The following is a 16,943-nucleotide window of genomic DNA, read 5'->3' as shown; positions in this document are numbered from 1 at the left end:
AGAATCAATTATAATATAACTTTAGAATGTAATTTATTCCTGTGATGCAAAGCTGAATTTTCAGCATAATTTGTCAGTCTTCAGTGTCACATGATCCTTCAGAAATCATTCTAATATGCTGATTTGCTGCTCAAGAAACATTTCTTATTAATATCAATGTTGAAAACAGTTGTGCTGCTTAATATTTTTGTGGAAAATATGATGCATTTCTTTTAGGATTCTTTGATGAATACAAAGTTCAAAAGAATTTTTTTTCAAATTTATTTGAAATAGAAATCTTTTGTTACTTTATAAATGTCTTCACTGTCACTTTTGATTAATTTAATGCATCCTTACTGAATAAAAGTATTAATTTCTTTCTTTTTTTTATCATACTGACCCGTACTTTTGAATAGCAATGTATGTAAAGAACCACTACTCCTGCATACAAAAAATATGTGCATGACTCAGGGTGTAAACTTGCTTTATTGTTACAGTAAAATAATTGCTTCTTTACCGTGATGATGTCGCCTGTTTTAATATTGAGGCTTGTAAGGTCATAGTTGTTGCAGTAATCCTTCAGAGCCTTCACTTGCATAGCAGCCGATGCATCTGTATGCAGGAACACACACACACACACACACACACACACACACACACACACACACACACACACACACACACACACACACACACACACACACACACACACACACACACACACACACACACACACACACACACACACACACACACACACACACACACACACACACACACACACACACACACACAGATACCAGTGAGTTCAGAAAGCCTTTGACTCTACCTTTCTGTGTAAATTTATGTTTTTTTCTCCCATTGTACCTCTTAGCATCTGTTTGATCTCCTTGCTGGCTTGGGTAGTGGTGAACTGGTTAACAATATCCAGCGCTGTCTGACAGAATGTGTTCCTCACCCCAGCACTGATACCACTCTGAAGAGAAAAGCCAGAATACACATTCACTTGGTACATAGTGATTACACTGACAATACAGACATGAACACATTCACGTATATAACGATCATTAACATACCAGCAAACTCCCAAACACGACCAGTGTTCATATCAAACACACACAGATTTGGAATGTTTATCACCTTTATGGAAGGTTCACAGAGAAATGGAGACTGACTCATCTTGTACAATGCATGATGATTTGAGTGACTTTGCGTGATGACGTAGTGTGTGACAGCATACACGGAAGCTACAAAGGGACGCCGACACATAACAGCGTTAGCTTTTGCTCTTCAACAAGCGCTCTCTGTTGTGTTAATCGTCTATTTGGTGTTGTTTGTGATATATATATTGTGAAATGGCAAGCGAGCAGTTTAAAAAGGGTGTGCATCCCTGCTCTCGTTTTATCACGGGTGGGGACACACATCATGATATGTGTGTGCACTGCTTCGGAGCGCAGGACGCCCAGGCAGCCCTTAAGGGGGCTGCTTGCGGCCACTGTGAAGCACTATCTATCAGAGTGCTGCGCTCGCGCCTAGCTGTATTTGATGAAGCCGGCCAGGCTTGCACTCCCCGCGGTGGGTGTCCCACGTCTGCCGAGGCAGTGCAGCAGCTCAGATCGCGGGGCTCGCAGAGAGAGTTAGCAGAGGCTGCTTCGGCACTTTCTCGCTCGGGTTGAGAGCCCGGTGCTGCAGCTGTCTGACTCAGATGTAGACGTGCTCAGCATTGCGGCGGGGGATCTAAACGAATCAAACGTGCCATTTCAATCTGCACATGAGCATATGAGGAGCTTGTGGAGGTTGTGACGCGTGCTGTGGCCAAACTTAACATCAGTTGGCCACAAGAGAGGCAGGAGGCGCAGGCTACAAACAAGCTTGATGAGCACTTCCTGCAGCACCGATCACAGCCTTCCGTTCTGGAAAGAACATGTTTGCCATTCTTTCCAGACTTACACAATGAGTTGTGTAAGGCATTGTCCGTTGCCCGACAAAATTCACCAACGGAACAACCCTTCAACTGACACCAGCTCCCAGGGTTGTTCCCTTGGTGAATTTTGTCGAGGCATGGCAATGCCTCCCCAATATATCTCCATGGGTCCTGCGTACTGTAGAAAGAGGGTACAGGCTGCAGTTCCGGGTCCGCCCACCGAAGTTCAACGGGGTGGTCAGAACTGCAGTAGACCCAGAGCAGGGTCGGGTTTTAGAACAGGAAGTTCACTCGCTGCTGGTAAAGGAGTCCATAGAATATGTTCCTCCACCAGACAGGGAGTCCGGGTTCTACAGCCGGTACTTCATAGTTACAAAGAAGGATGGAGGGTTGTGTCCATTTGTAGATCTAAGACATCTGAATCGGTCCACCGTGATACCTTTTGGCCTGCTGCACATAAGAGCCCTACAGTGGTGGTTGAAAACCAAGGGGTTTTCCCTGAGGGGAAATCCGTTCCACATGTTAAGGGTTACGTGCAGATGCCTTTGTTCCCTATCAATGTGGAAGAAACCTTGGTTTCTGTCCCAAGGTCCTGTGTTTGGAGCGTCATGTCGCTGGAAAGCCGTTTCGACAGACACATCCCTTATGGGCTGGGGCGTGATCATGGATGGGCGCTTTACAAGAGGTCTGTGGCAGGACCAGCATTCTTCTTGGCACATAAACTGCCTAGAGATGTTGGCGGTCTTCCGGGCTCTGAGTAGCTTCCTACCAGACCTCAAAGGTCACCACGTTCTTTTGAGAACAGACAATACGTCAGTGGTGTCCTATTTAAACCACTAGGGGGTCTGAGATTGCGCACTCTTTCCAGACTGGCGCAACAGATCCTCCTGTGGTCCCACATGGGACCTGGCAGTGGTCCTTGAAGGGCTGGTTGAGGCCCCCTTCGAACCTCTGGAGTCGGCTGAGGCCAAGAACCTGTTACTTAAGGTAGTCTTTTTCCTTGCCATCACCTCTCTTAAGAGAGTAGGAGATCTCTAGGTGCTCTCCATATCTCCGCAATGCCTGGAGTTTGTTCCTGGGAGAATTAAGGCCATCTTGCACCCTAGACCGGGCTATGTCCCTAAGGTGCCATCTAATATGGCGAGGTCGACGGTTCTGCAGGCATTTCATCCCCCACCTCATGTGACAGCGGAAGATGGAGGACTTCATTTACTCTGCCCTGTCAGAGCACTAAACATCTATGTTCAGAGGTCTTCTCAGTGGAGGAAGGCTGACCAGTTGCTGGTGTGTTTTGGTTCGGCCAAGAAGGGGCTTCCCGCATCCAAACAGACCATCAGTAACTGGATTGTTCAGGCTATTTCCCTGGCCTATCAGGTGCGCAGTTTGCCTTCACTTTTAGCCGTGAGGGCTCACTCTACCAGAGGCATGGTGTCCTCTAGACCCCTCCTTTCAGGGGCACCTATTCATGAGGTATGTGATGCGGCTGACTGGGCCACTCCGCACACATTCATTAGATTTTATAGTCTGGTCCTCCCCTCTACACACGGCGCACGAGTGCTCTCGTCCTAGTTGTGCCTGAGACAGCTTCACACTGGGACAGGCAGTTTTCGTTGTGGCATAGTGGGTATTTTGTTCCCCATAGTGTCGTCATCAACACAGTGCGAGTTCCCTCGAAAGGGAATGTCTCGGGTTACGACTGTAACCCTTGTTCCCTGAGAAGTTCCCTTTGCCACTCCTCCTCCTGCCTGGGAGCGGCTTGCTTCATCGGCTTGCCAGCGTCTCTTTTTAGCTTCCATGTATGCCGTCACACGCTACGTTCTCGTTCCCTAAGAAGGGTTACAGTCGTAACCTGAGACGTTTTCAACATTGATTATAATAAATAAATAAAAAACGTTTCTTGTGCCACAAATCAGCATACAGTATATTAATGATTTCTGAAGGATCACGACACTGAAGACTGGAGTAATGATGCTGAAAATTCAGCTTTACCATCACCGGAATAAATAAAATAAAAATATTACAAATAAAAGATTGTAATAATATTAGAATTTTACTGTTTTGACTGTAATTTTGATCAAATAAATGATCAGACAATCTGTGGAAGACGCGGCGTGGTTTGGCAGCTGCAGGTGGAAAGCGAGAGCAGGGGAATGGTAAGGGAATGGTAAGGGAAACGCTCCTGGTTAATGAGAACTAACAGGTATTTGCACTTTGCAGCGAGTCGAGAGACGGGTGAAATGCAGAGGGCGTGAGTGCAGAGAGTCCCTGTCTGGTAAGTGAGCTGTGCACGTGAAAGCCGTGCTAAAGTGTTGTATACAGAAGTCTGAGTTTCAGCTGAAAAGCTCTTGTGATATATTTTTGTTTTTGAAGTGTCTGAATAAATTACATGGGCTGCACAGTCACTCTCCGTCCCCTGTCTCCTTCATCTCCACCTCAACAAGCTTTAGCTTTCCCACACAATCTTACTGACTGGTAAATATTTTATATACAAGCATATTTAAAAAAAAAATGAATGCATGTCATTGGTGGTAAAAAGTTCACACATAATATAATGCATATAATAATGAAATACTCACATCCAGCAGCAGTCGTACAGCCTCGATTTTCCCGCAGAGAGCAGCTTCATGCAACGCTGTGCCTGATTTAGTCTGTCGGTTTATATCTATACCAGCCTGGATCAGTAACCTGAAAACATTCACACACAAAACACTTTATAAAAGCTTTTTTTTAGTTAAACACTTAAAAAGGCTCTCTTTCACAACATCATTCTATAGCTAGTACAAAGTATATCAATATGAACATAAAAAAGAAAGTTAAGAGTCTAAGATAGACTTTTTGCACTCTTACTTCCAGGGAAAGATTATTAAAATAAAAAAGCAAAGGGGTCGAAACACATCAAATGTAAGTATCAGTAAGTAAATGTAAGTATTAAAGGAGAAATATTCATTTTGTTTTTGGGGTCTACTAGAATAGGTTTTCATTCTTGAATGTTCCATAAAAAAATCACATATTTGACATTGTTGCAGCACTTCCCTTCCAAGTCTGTCTGAAATTCTCTGTTTAGTTCCAGTCTGAAGCCCCTCCTCCCCTTTTCTTCCCGTTATGCCTTGGCCGGGAATAATTTAAATAATTAATATTGTGATGTGTTCATTCCCAGAAGAAAACTCAAGACTACAATCGAGGCATTTCAGGGAGTTCAGAAACAGTGCGCACTTATATAGAGAATAACTTCCTTTGGAGTGACTTTGTGCTTTGTAACTTTGCAGACCTTTTTCATGTTAAAACAGCAACATTACACACTAAAGAAATTTGAAAATGTAAAAAAGCATAATAGGACATCTTTAAAAATATAATAATTCCTGCATAAAACTAAGGTAGATGACCTGTGGCCAGGACAAGTGCTTGCTTGCTCCAGATTTGTGCAGCGGATTTGGCATGTTAGTTGAGAAGCTGTGATGTAGGAACTGATGTCCAGAATGGGCATTTAAAATGTGTCTTTCATATCCGTCAAACCATACACACATTCATACTGATCCACAAGCAGCCTAAAATGTGTGATGAATGATGAAATCACTAATTAACGACGTGCGTCACTAGGCAATGACGGCACTGTCCATCAAAGGGAAAAACGAGGACACTCGGTTTGAATGTGTGTGTGTGTGCGAATCTAATGAATGAAGCCTCCAGGGACTGATCGGACAGCTCACAGTGCCTTTCATTTCTCCCATCATCCCCGATCCCTTTGCTCCTGACCTGTCTTGCCACATCAGTCATGCAACAGAGACAGTTTTGTGTCACTGAGCTAAATGCTGTGTCAGGATTTTGCGCCCGTCAATGTCTGTCCCCTTGTACAAAATTTATAACTGCTAAATGAAAGCAATATAAAACACTTTATCGTAAACATCCTCACATAACCTCCTCATTTGTTTTGCAGACTTTGCATATATTCTAAGATATATTCTTAAAATAAATATTTTAACCAAATACATTAATTATATTCAGAAATATTGATGATAATTGTGTTCTCATCAACACATCTAATCAGCGGATAGTTTGAGAAAGTTGTAATATAATCATGTCAAAGCCTTGATCTGACTATAGGATATGTGCAATGTGTTTTATAATAATGTCTTCACTTGAATGATGTGACAGCTAAAAAAGCCCATGCAGTTCAGTAAAGATAGGTTGACTAACCTAAATGACAACATGCAGAAATAAAGTGGTAAGAACCAAGTCATCGTAGTTGCAAAGCCAAGAAGTCCAGTGAGCACCTACTTGATAATTTCGATATGTCCATTCTTGGCAGCCAAATGTAGCGGGCTGATGCCATTGGGATCAGAGGGCTTCGGTTCTAACATAGCAGCACACATGTTACTGCTCAGGAGCAATTGCACCACCTGTAGAACACACAGAAAACATGCATGCATTCACACACAGCTTAAACGGGTGTGTAGGCCTTATCCCAGAACAAAAAGCAGATTGTGGTAATACCATGGTAAAGTTGTTATGTGATTGAAAGATACTTTGATATATACCATAGTTGCTGGATGATGCCACACTCATATACAGCATGGTATTTGCACTACCGGTTTGGGGTAAGTGGGTTGTTGTTGTTTTTTTAAAGAAAGAAAGATATTAATACTTTTATTCAGCAAGAACACATTCAATCGATTAAAATGAGTGACAGTAAAGACATTTATAATGTTACAAAATATTTCTATTTCGAATAAATGCTGTTCTTTTGGATCAAAGAATCCAGAAATTTGGTTTCGACAAATATATTAAGCAGCAAAACTGTTTTTAACAGGTTTTAATGTTTTACTGTATTTACAATATTACTGTTGTAAATAGTAGTAATCCAATTTACAACAATTTACAACTAATACAATATTACTGCATGTACTGTATTTATATCAAATTAATGAAGTCTTGAGCATAAGAAACTTATTTCAAAAAGATAAAAAAAATCTTACTGACCTCAAACATATGAACGGTAGAGTAAATGGTACTTCAGTGAATTAATCGTTTCAACTATAAAAGTGCATTAGGCGTTTCAGTGTTTTATTTTAATTTGTATTAATATGTATAACTAATAATAATTATTATTTTTACACTGTAAAAACTACATCAGTTAAAAGTGTTGTAAATATTTTTTTCTAGAATATGCAATATATCACTGAAATGGGTATCATGAGACATCACACCTGTCTCTGTGACGCTTTAAGCTCTGTGAACAGCAAAAACGAATTTGATTGCTATTGTTTAGTCAATCAGAGAACTTTGAGGCGCTCACCGCCTGTCAGTCACTTTGAGCGTTCGAGTAAGCTGACAGGTTCGCTGACATGTTTTAGGAGCAAAATATTTTGGAGAGAGGGAGTGATCTAATTCAGATTCTGAGTCTGGCTGGAAGTTAGTGAAACAGAACGTCACTTACAGCAACTTTAACATAAAAAATGTGATTCATGACCTAAGAAATGATCTATTAGGACAAATAAAACAACAGGTCAGCAAAAAAATATGTAATATGTCAAATAAAACAAAGGTGAATAGTAAAGAATAATTCCCTCAATGACTCTCTAAACCCATATGAATTTATTTCTTCCATTGAACACAAAAGAAGGATTTTAAACTTCAAAGGGATGCCAAATACCAAGTATCAAACTCATAAATTCACTTATGGACTCATGTATAGTGCAAGACGTCTGAATAGGTTTAAGTGAGGAACAGATAAGTCATTTTTCAATGGATTTACCCAAGCTTTCATTGGAGTGTTTATGAGCAAAGCAGTGATTCATTTGTGAATGAATCATTCTTTTGAGTGGAATCTCCTGATTGAATTGGTTGCTCCACTTCCCAAACGTGGGTTGTGTCTGAAAAGCAGCAGACCTGTTGCCTCGCTGCCTTATCAGGCAGTGACTTTGTAGGCACACGAAGATACCTCATGACGGTTTAATGATCTACAACAAATTAGTGCAAGCTTTGGTAATAACTAAGCAAATATTTAATTACTACAATGAAGGTATCTCAGGAGACTGGAAAAGAAGCTAACATTGGATTTGGACGTGCCTTGATGCCTTCCTAACTTGAAACGCAGCCTCAGAAGGCAGCATTTTTAAGTTTTCGGACGCAGCCGTGGACTGAATGAGTCGTTGCCAAATCAGACTGATTTAGTTCACTGAAGGATCTCAGTGAACTGAATAACACAGTTGCAATGGTTGACGTGAAGATTATCAGTGTATAATGATTAAATTTTGCTCTGTTTCTCACACAAAACTATGGCTAATATGGCTTCATAAGATTTGAAGTAAAGTGTACATGGACGTTTATAATACATTTATGGTTATTTTGCATGAAAGAGGAGATTTGAAATGATTAAATGAACAAATAGAGATAATAATCAAATATGCATAAAAACAAACAAACAAAGACATTCATGCATAAATAAGTGAACAAGGTGATTTGAAATGATTAAATAAATAATAATACAAATACATACATACATACATACTTCCAGTTGCATGAAAATAGCATCCAGTACAATAATAAAAAAAAAGAATGCTCTTTTTGTTCAATGGAAGAAAAAAAGTCATATGGATTTGGAGTTTGTAAATAATGACAGAATGTTAATTTTGAGTGAACTGTACCTTTAACAAAACCCAAGTCTGAATAAACTGTTACGTAGGAGTCTCTTGTGCTCATTTGCAAGCAGTGGAAACCAGGGTGTGAGTGCATGTCGGGCTTCCTATTGTACATTTGGCTGAAAACGTGAGAAGAGGTTTCTTGTCCCTCATTCCCACTGCGGAGCACCGCTTCTCATCCATCTATCACAAACCCCTGCGTGCCGTACACAGAGAGACACACACAAACACGGCGTAACTGACCGTGACACGTCCAAATTCGCAGGCCAAGTCTAGAGGGGTTTTCCCAGCGTGGTCTCTGAGGCAGGGGTTCGACTGATGTTGGAGCAGCATCTCACTCTGCAAACACACACAGTGCAGTACAGTGAGTATGTGTGTGTGTGTACAGCATATGTGCATAAGCACGCAAGTCTGACTGTTTATGTGCATTTACTCACTCCTTCATAATGGCCGTGTTGTGATGAGAGGTGTAAAGGGATCTGTCCCTCATCTGATTGGCTGTTGACTGATGACCCTGCCTTGAGCAGCATTTTCATGGGCTCACATTTGCCCTGCCAAGCAGCGTAATGTAAGGGCCGCATCCCTTCAGAAAACAGGAGGTAGTTTCAATGAGAAACATATTCACTACCATTCAAAAGTGTGGGGACTATGGAAGCTTGTTTCCTTCACGGAATAAAACTATTTAAAAGACAATTATGACTTTTTTCTCACAATTGTGAGTTTACATCTCGCAATTCTGACTTATTTTCGATTGCGAGTTTCAAAGTCCAATTCTGAGGAAAAAAATACTTTTTTTTTCAGAATTGCGTGTTATTAAGTCAGAATTGTGAAATATAAACACGCAAGTTTACAATTTTTTAAAATAATTTTCTATTTTCTATCTAAAGAAAAACACTGTACCCTATGGAATCTTGTTTCCACAAATTAATAAAAAATAAAAAAGGTAAAGGCGACTTTTCTCACAATTCTGAGAAACAAAATTCAGATGATTTGATTTTGAGATATGATTTTTATAACACGCAATTGTGAGTTTATCCGCAATATTGACTTTAAAACTAGCAATTGTGAGTTTATAACTCGCAATTCTGATTGTATAACTCGCGATTGCGAGTTTATATCACGCAATTCTGAGAAAAAAACGTCATAATTGAGAAATAAAAAGAGATTTTTTTATTTTTTATTCATTTGTGGAAACAAGCTTCCATAGGGGACAGTATTTTTTTTAGATAGAAAATAGAAAACAATTATTTTAAATTAAATAATATTTTACAGTTTTAACTGTATTTTTGATCAAATAAATACACCCTTGGTGAGTAAAAGAGACCTTTCAAAAAATATTTAAAACTCTTAGCGATTTTGAACGGTAGTCTAACTATTTTAATAACTGATTCATCTGTATATTGAGTAAATACTGTACATATTGTACATATGAGACTATTAAAAGGTACTGTGTGTGTTTGTACCATTTTGGTCTTTGATGTCAACGACGGCTTGTGACTCGAGCAACAGCGCAATCAGCTCCACGTTACCATTAAGAGCAGCATGATGAAGGGCAGATAACCTATAAAACAAGCACACAAACACAATATGCATTAACCATTTCTAGTGACATATAGAATCTGCAAAAAAATAAAAATAATAATAATTATTCACAGGTTTTTTAGGAGGGAAACCTTTGGAATCGATTTAAATATGGTAAAAATGTTGAAGGGGGATCTTTTGGTATAAGAAACATTCATATGGCAAAAGTACCGAGCCAATAAATGACTCAAATTTAATAAAAGGTTATTGGTGCAATAAGAGTGGTTGGGTTTAAATTAAAATAACCCGTTGTACCATAATATGGAAGCCAATTTCTGTCACATAAGAAAAAAAAAGTCAGGCTTTGGTAAATCATTATTATATCAAAGTCATATTATCATTGCTTTAAATGTATTAATTAATGTTACTGAATTTTTTTCACCTTTATTTGGTACTAAATCTTTTAGCATCTGTCATTCATGTAAGCATCCAACCAGCGTCCTACTAGAGATTAGATAGATATTACTATGGATTCAAAGACAATAGAAGTTCAGGCAGCAGAAGACTTCTCAAAATCTGTTTTTGATGAAATTTCTCTCAAAGGCATTCATTTTTCTCAGTTAGAGACAGAACTGTGCGTGTCCTGAAATTGTAGAAATTGCCCCCGTAATCACCTCTACTGCACTGTTATTGATTCCATTTAGAATAGACAAAAATAATGAAATTTGATGTTAAAAAACCTGTATTCAACATGTATTTAAAATAGAATAGAATAGAATGAGGCATTTATATAGCGCTTTCATATGTACTGCTGTACACCCAAAGCGCTTTACAATCATATCAGGGGATCTCTCCTCAACCACCACCAGTGTGCACTTAAAATGTAAGTTTAAGTTAGTTAAGTTAACCACTTGCACTTAAAATGCAATTAAATAAGGATAAACTAACTCATGGTCGGTGATCAGAAACAGGTGAGTGAATGACAGGCATTACTATTCTGCAGAAAATCTTGAGGTTTATCTGTGTGTGTACTAATTTCTAGGCCTGCTATGGTCAAGATATCTTCTTCAAAACAGTCTAATAGCTATATGTCCTCATAATACCCAATCCTAATATGTCAGTTCTTATTTCCAATCCAAGTGCCCATATTTAGCTATTTTACAGGTTGCCAATAAAAAAAAAAAAATTAATTTCAACAGGTCTGCTGCCTAAGTTTTCAGACGCAACCCACGTTTGGGAAGTGGAACAACCAATTCAATCAGGAGATTCCACTCAAAATAATGTTTCATTCACAAATGATTCACAGCTTTGCTCATAAACACTCCAAGGAAAGCTTGGGTAGTTAATTTTCTCATAAAAGCTATTCATCGCAGCATCACCTCTTTTCTCACAGTGTTTGAAATGGTTTGATCCAGTCTCTCTAAACCCCTCCTTTCCGAGAGCCTGCTCTGCTCTGATTGGTCAAATGGCCCAGTCTGTTATGACTGGTCTGCCACTTACAGTGTGTAAGAAAACCAATCGCTCATTACCATATCTGAATTTTGAAATTGGTCAAACCTACATAGGCTCGAGCAGGAAGTACAGTAAGAATTACTGACGACTCGTTTTAGGCAGTTCAGAATTGGTTCTTTCTTTTGGGAGACAATGACTGCTTTTATCATGCACTTTGTTCAATGAAACATTGAAGACATTTTACATTCACAAACAGATATATTACACACTATTATCCAAAAGAGCATAATGGGGCACTTTAAGGCCGATGCGTAACTTTTTAGAGAGTCCCTAATCTGACTTCATTGCAGCTCAACTCTGCCACTTTACTCCGATCCCTCACTGTCTAACTGAGCAGGAGGCTATGACCTACTTCCATGAGTAAGAGATTTCTCTCTGCCAGAGACCCAAACCACGTGTACACACACACACACACACACACTATCTCTCTCTACTACTAGCACACTGCAGCATTCTAATAACAACACACCTCTGCTTTAGCTGTAATCTGCACTGTCCACTAGCTAACTTAACCATGAACTCAAAATAGACTGCATGGCACTGATGTCATCAATCACTCTTAGTTTTCAAGCCCTTCCCTCCAACCACCTAATGGCCAATTCGTATAACATTCACTTTTCGAAATCCAATCAAGTGCCAAAGAATAAAATAACGTACAGCCATGTTTCACCTGGAAATACCTTACATTAAGTTGCAAACGCTGTTTCCTTTAATATAGGCGCTGGCCACTGAATAGCCCATATCATTTGATCACTACTCAATTTAATTGACTGACATCATGTGATGTCACTGTAGTATAGATGAAACTCACCCGTCTGTGTCCTGGAAGTTCACATTCACCTTCTTAGCAGCACCCAGGAGCTCTGCAGGAGAAAACAGAATATTCTGAACTCTGAACAAACAATAATGATAAAGAATTAATGCAGTTTATAATTGTCAAGGGAGATGTTCCATTAATTTGGCCAAACGGACACATTTGTTAAACATTTGTTACCAAAAAAACATTCTTGGTCAGACATAAACATAATGCATGCAATGGTTATATATGAAAAGATGGCAGGAAAATATAGTCAATCATAATAGCTTTGTGTTTACTTTTAATAAATATAAAATCATTTTAAAACAATAATTGTATAGACCTTATGCGCCAGAGAAACGAGGGCGCCGCCATCTTTAGAATATTGTCTTTTAACTTCCGTTTTGTGGTCGCTCTGTATATTTTTATGGCATTGCTGTCCAGGAGTAATTAGCTTTTGCAGTGGATTTACTTAATGTAAAGTTAACGAAAGTTATCATGAGGACTGTAATGTTTAAAGCGGATGACTAAGCAAATGTCAGTCGACCGGGAAGATTTTAAAACGAGCCGTTCATTAATAAACACGCAAAATCGCTGTGAAAATACAGACCGGAAGTCAAAAGACAACGAGCGCAGCGCTGAAAAGGGGCGGGCTACATAAGGTCTATAGTATAATTAATTTTTAATGAGGTGTTAATTCCACAAGGTTCCACAAGGCAATGACAAGGTTTAATTCCACCTGGTCATCTAAAATAAAATGTTTTAAATATAATACTTCTAAATATGTAGTTTACATTTCAAAATTTTAGCATTTTTAATGTTCCTGGAAATATGCATATGATCAAATGTTAATGGATACTTCATGCTGAAAAATTACAAAAATCACACATAAAATTGCACACTAAATTATGTGAATATATTCCCATTTAAAATGTATTCTTCTATGATGTCATACTTCAGTAATGCCTGCTTTAGTAATGCCTGCGATTTCAGCAATCCTATAAGATCATTACAAATCGCACTGTACAACATGGATCTAATAAACTTGGGTAGGACATGTGTGTAGACTGTATGATAATGACACCTATTGAATCGTAGGCTACGACGCAAGTTATGCTGCATCCCAGATGAGGTTGGATGTTGGAATATGTCAAATTAAATATCCCACTTCAGATCTCGGTGAGTTCCAGGCAATCAGACGTCCGAGCTGTCTGGAACGCAGCATTAGTATAGAAGAATAAAACATCATCAGCATACGCTCATGGTAAACAAATAGAGCCAAATGAATCGCAATTTGGCAATTGTGGTTTTTCCACAGAAATCGGCACATTTGGTCATCTCTCATGTGGGACAGCCCAAAATCGTACAATGTATACAAGGAATATGAGGCTATCTGGGTTTTGTGCCTGTTTGGGTGGGTTTTGCATGTGATTAGTTCTGTTTCCTGTGTTTTCAGTTGGTTACCTTGGTTATTCATTGTTTGATTATCAGTTACACCTGTTGCTCATTTCGTTGATTGGTTTGTTCTGTGTATTTAAGCCTTGGTTTTCTTTCTGTTCTTTGTCAGTTCTCGTCATGGTATTACGGTTGTTCTGTTCCCGTTGAGTATTTTGAGTTTTGTTTAATAGTCCTACATATAGGTCTGGTTTCACAGACATGCATTTTAGTCTTGTCTGTGAAACTGGGATATATTGACACTGCTGCAAATAGATCCTTTCCTCACGTTTGTGCAACCATTTGTGACAACGTTGAAGCAGGATCCTAGTTAGCAGTTATAAAATACTTTCCCACCATGTTTATATTGAGGTCAAAGATCAAAGTGGATCAGTCACAGAGGGATTCCTCTCAGCCAAACCCATGAGCAGGTAGAGTTTCCATTCATTAAACTCAAACAAAACTGTTTAATCACAGCTGGTTATAAGCTACCCATTCACACAATGACGTATTACGGCAAAACACTGACAATCCTAATCAAAATCATGCATTAAATTCTGGGTGATATTTCCATCAAATGTCTATGGCTTGATACATTAATCTCCAGATGTATGTGTATGTGTGTGTGTGTGTGTGTGTGTGAGTGTGTGTGTGCTCTAAATGAAAGTGGTCCAGATGGCAGCCTTCTCAGAGGGTGAGACAGAGATGGGAGTGTAGAGACAGACAGAAAATGACAGAAATTTGAAATGCAGAAAAAATATCACTATTTTTTGTGAAATAAACAACCTGTATGTGTGTGTGATGCTCGTTTGACCTTAATAGCAGTCTTATTCTACTAAACGTGCTTAAGAAGCTATTAATTATGTATGAATGACATTATTATTCATACTCGCTGATCACAGCCTAATCAATTATGCTTATACGGTGGTGGTGATGATAAATTAGTTCATTAATTTCCTTATTCAACTTTATCTCTAAATTAATAGATACATAATTATTGCACATTTAATATACAACTAATTAAGCATCTTATTTTCGACAAACACACTCCCAGACACCTTCAGAAACACAACGGAATGGAATGAGAAAAACGCAAATGAGCATTTCCATGACGACTCAATGTCACTGTGATGCTAATTAGAGAATGTGACAGAAATACCATGGCAATTCCTCACCTGAAGTTGCCATGCAATGTCTGTCTAGTAACGGTGGTGATGGTATCACGATAAAGGAAGAAGTTAAGGGCAGAACCATACATTTTGCATACATACAAACAGGTGCACATACAGTCACACACCATGAGGTGTTTTGGAACTCAGTCATAATCCTTCCATGTGATAAATTATTCATACCATTATCACTGCAACCTCAATGGTGCCTGTTGCTATGGAAACCTTGACCTTAACCATGACAAAAAAAATCAGTGTTGCCCAGCCCCTGCTCACGAGCGCACAAAACCTCCTGTGTTTTAAACATTCTTTATTACTCATCTTCCCTTGGATCCTCTTTCAATATTGCATAGTTTATTCACAGCAGACCCAGCTGGAGTGTTGCAGAGTGTGCAAGACTTGGGAATCTACAAAAGGTTAAAGGTTAAGATGATATAATCCATCATCTGTCATGGCAAATGCTGAAATCATATATTTCCCCTGAAACCCAACAAGACTTCTCCCCAAGTAATTCTCAAAAAGAACTCAATCCCTGGCGTTATATTGCCATACAGTTCACGGCCTTTTAAAGGATTACTTCTCCCATGATCGAAAATCTTGATATCATTTACTCACCATCATGTCGTTCCAAACTCTTAGTTTCATGGAGCACAAAGTGAAAGATTTAGCGGAATGTCCGAGTTGCTCTCTTCCTTATAATGAAACAATGAATATCAAGTTCCAAAAAGCGGTGTAGATGCATTAAAACTAGTTCATTTGACTTGTGCACTATATTCCAAGTCCTCTGCATTCACAGAAAGCTGTGTGTGAGAAACAGGTTGAAATTTAAGTCGGTAAAATCCAGCTTTGCATCTGTGGTCACCATTCACTTTCATTGTAAGAAAAAGAGCCGCTTGGACAAGCTGGTTACTGTTTTATGTTCTACAGAAGAAAGAAAGTCATATTTTGGAAAGACATAAGGATGAGTAAATGATAGAATCTTCATAATTGGTGGATATAATCTGATAATTAATGCTAGTATGTGGATGCCTTCATTGCCCTCTATTAATGGTGAAGAAGCTGTATTGTTTATTTTTAATAAATCCCTCGATGCGCAGTGGATGTGATTGGATAACTGGACTAACCAGCGGACCTTTCTCATTGCACAGCATCTCAAATGTTGGTTTGATCATTCTGAAATGCCTGAGCCAAAGTCTGTCATCAGAATGATTTGATTTAATTCCCTTCCAGAAGTGTCCCACATGATTGAGTTCCCAAACACCAGGAATCCGAAGACAAGATATTATGAAAGCGTTTATTGCGTTTCGTCTGAGAGCTCTGAGATGCCAGTCATTTATGATGCAGGAAAAAAGAGACACAGTGGCTTCCCTGATTGCAGCAACTTCCATTTTTAGCGCCAATTTCCTTTGAACATAACGCTGCTTTATTCGCAAAAGTTAAATTCACAACTTTGGATGGAAACATAGCTATTGTGGGTATAAGGCAATGTTTTTGGACTTAAATAGGTATTATTGAGCCATCATGACATGAACCAGTTAATTAGCTATGCAGCACACTGATAAATTTAGAAAGTCACAGCTGGGAAACATAAAAAAAATTGCTCTAATAGTTCCTAATAAACCTACAGTCTCTCACTGCAGAGATTCAAGTAGCCCTCAGACCCTCTGATAGCCATGACTCTAGGTTCTGTACCTTCTCTGGCTTTTGAATACCAGTCTCTTCACCACATGAAATCAAGACAGTTGTTGAAACATCCAGCCAATGGGAGGCCACCTGTAGCATGGCGATTTCATGCTACATATGGTGGATAAAATGTAGATGCCCTCATTGCCCTCTGTTAATGGTGAAGAAGCGGTACTGCTTTTTTATATTAAATTAGGCAAAGTTAGGCTGTGGGCCAGATTAACCATATGGGTAATTGGGCACATGCCCACACAACATCCACAGGACAGTCATTATTTTTGCATTTA

The 16,943-nt window shown here is 39.0% G+C and overlaps 1 protein-coding gene across 1 annotated transcript in view; it reads right to left on the bottom strand.

Annotated features, from left to right (window-relative positions):
• Positions 1 to 16,943, bottom strand: part of LOC307173218 (caskin-1) — a 55,298-nt gene that overhangs the window by 20,630 nt on the left and 17,725 nt on the right. Inside the window, exons 2-9 of the mRNA XM_079896165.1 lie at positions 12,386 to 12,437; positions 10,005 to 10,102; positions 8,979 to 9,124; positions 8,785 to 8,880; positions 6,179 to 6,300; positions 4,480 to 4,588; positions 847 to 955; positions 497 to 591 (exon numbers count right to left, since the gene is read on the bottom strand). Coding sequence (XP_079752291.1) covers positions 497 to 591; positions 847 to 955; positions 4,480 to 4,588; positions 6,179 to 6,300; positions 8,785 to 8,880; positions 8,979 to 9,124; positions 10,005 to 10,102; positions 12,386 to 12,437 — 827 coding nt within the window. The remainder of the gene's footprint in view (positions 1 to 496; positions 592 to 846; positions 956 to 4,479; positions 4,589 to 6,178; positions 6,301 to 8,784; positions 8,881 to 8,978; positions 9,125 to 10,004; positions 10,103 to 12,385; positions 12,438 to 16,943) is intronic.

This window comes from Squalius cephalus (assembly GCF_949319135.1).
Source record: "Squalius cephalus genome assembly, chromosome: 2".
NCBI classification, from domain to species: domain Eukaryota; kingdom Metazoa; phylum Chordata; class Actinopteri; order Cypriniformes; family Leuciscidae; genus Squalius; species Squalius cephalus.
This window is presented reverse-complemented; position numbering and strand designations above follow the sequence as displayed.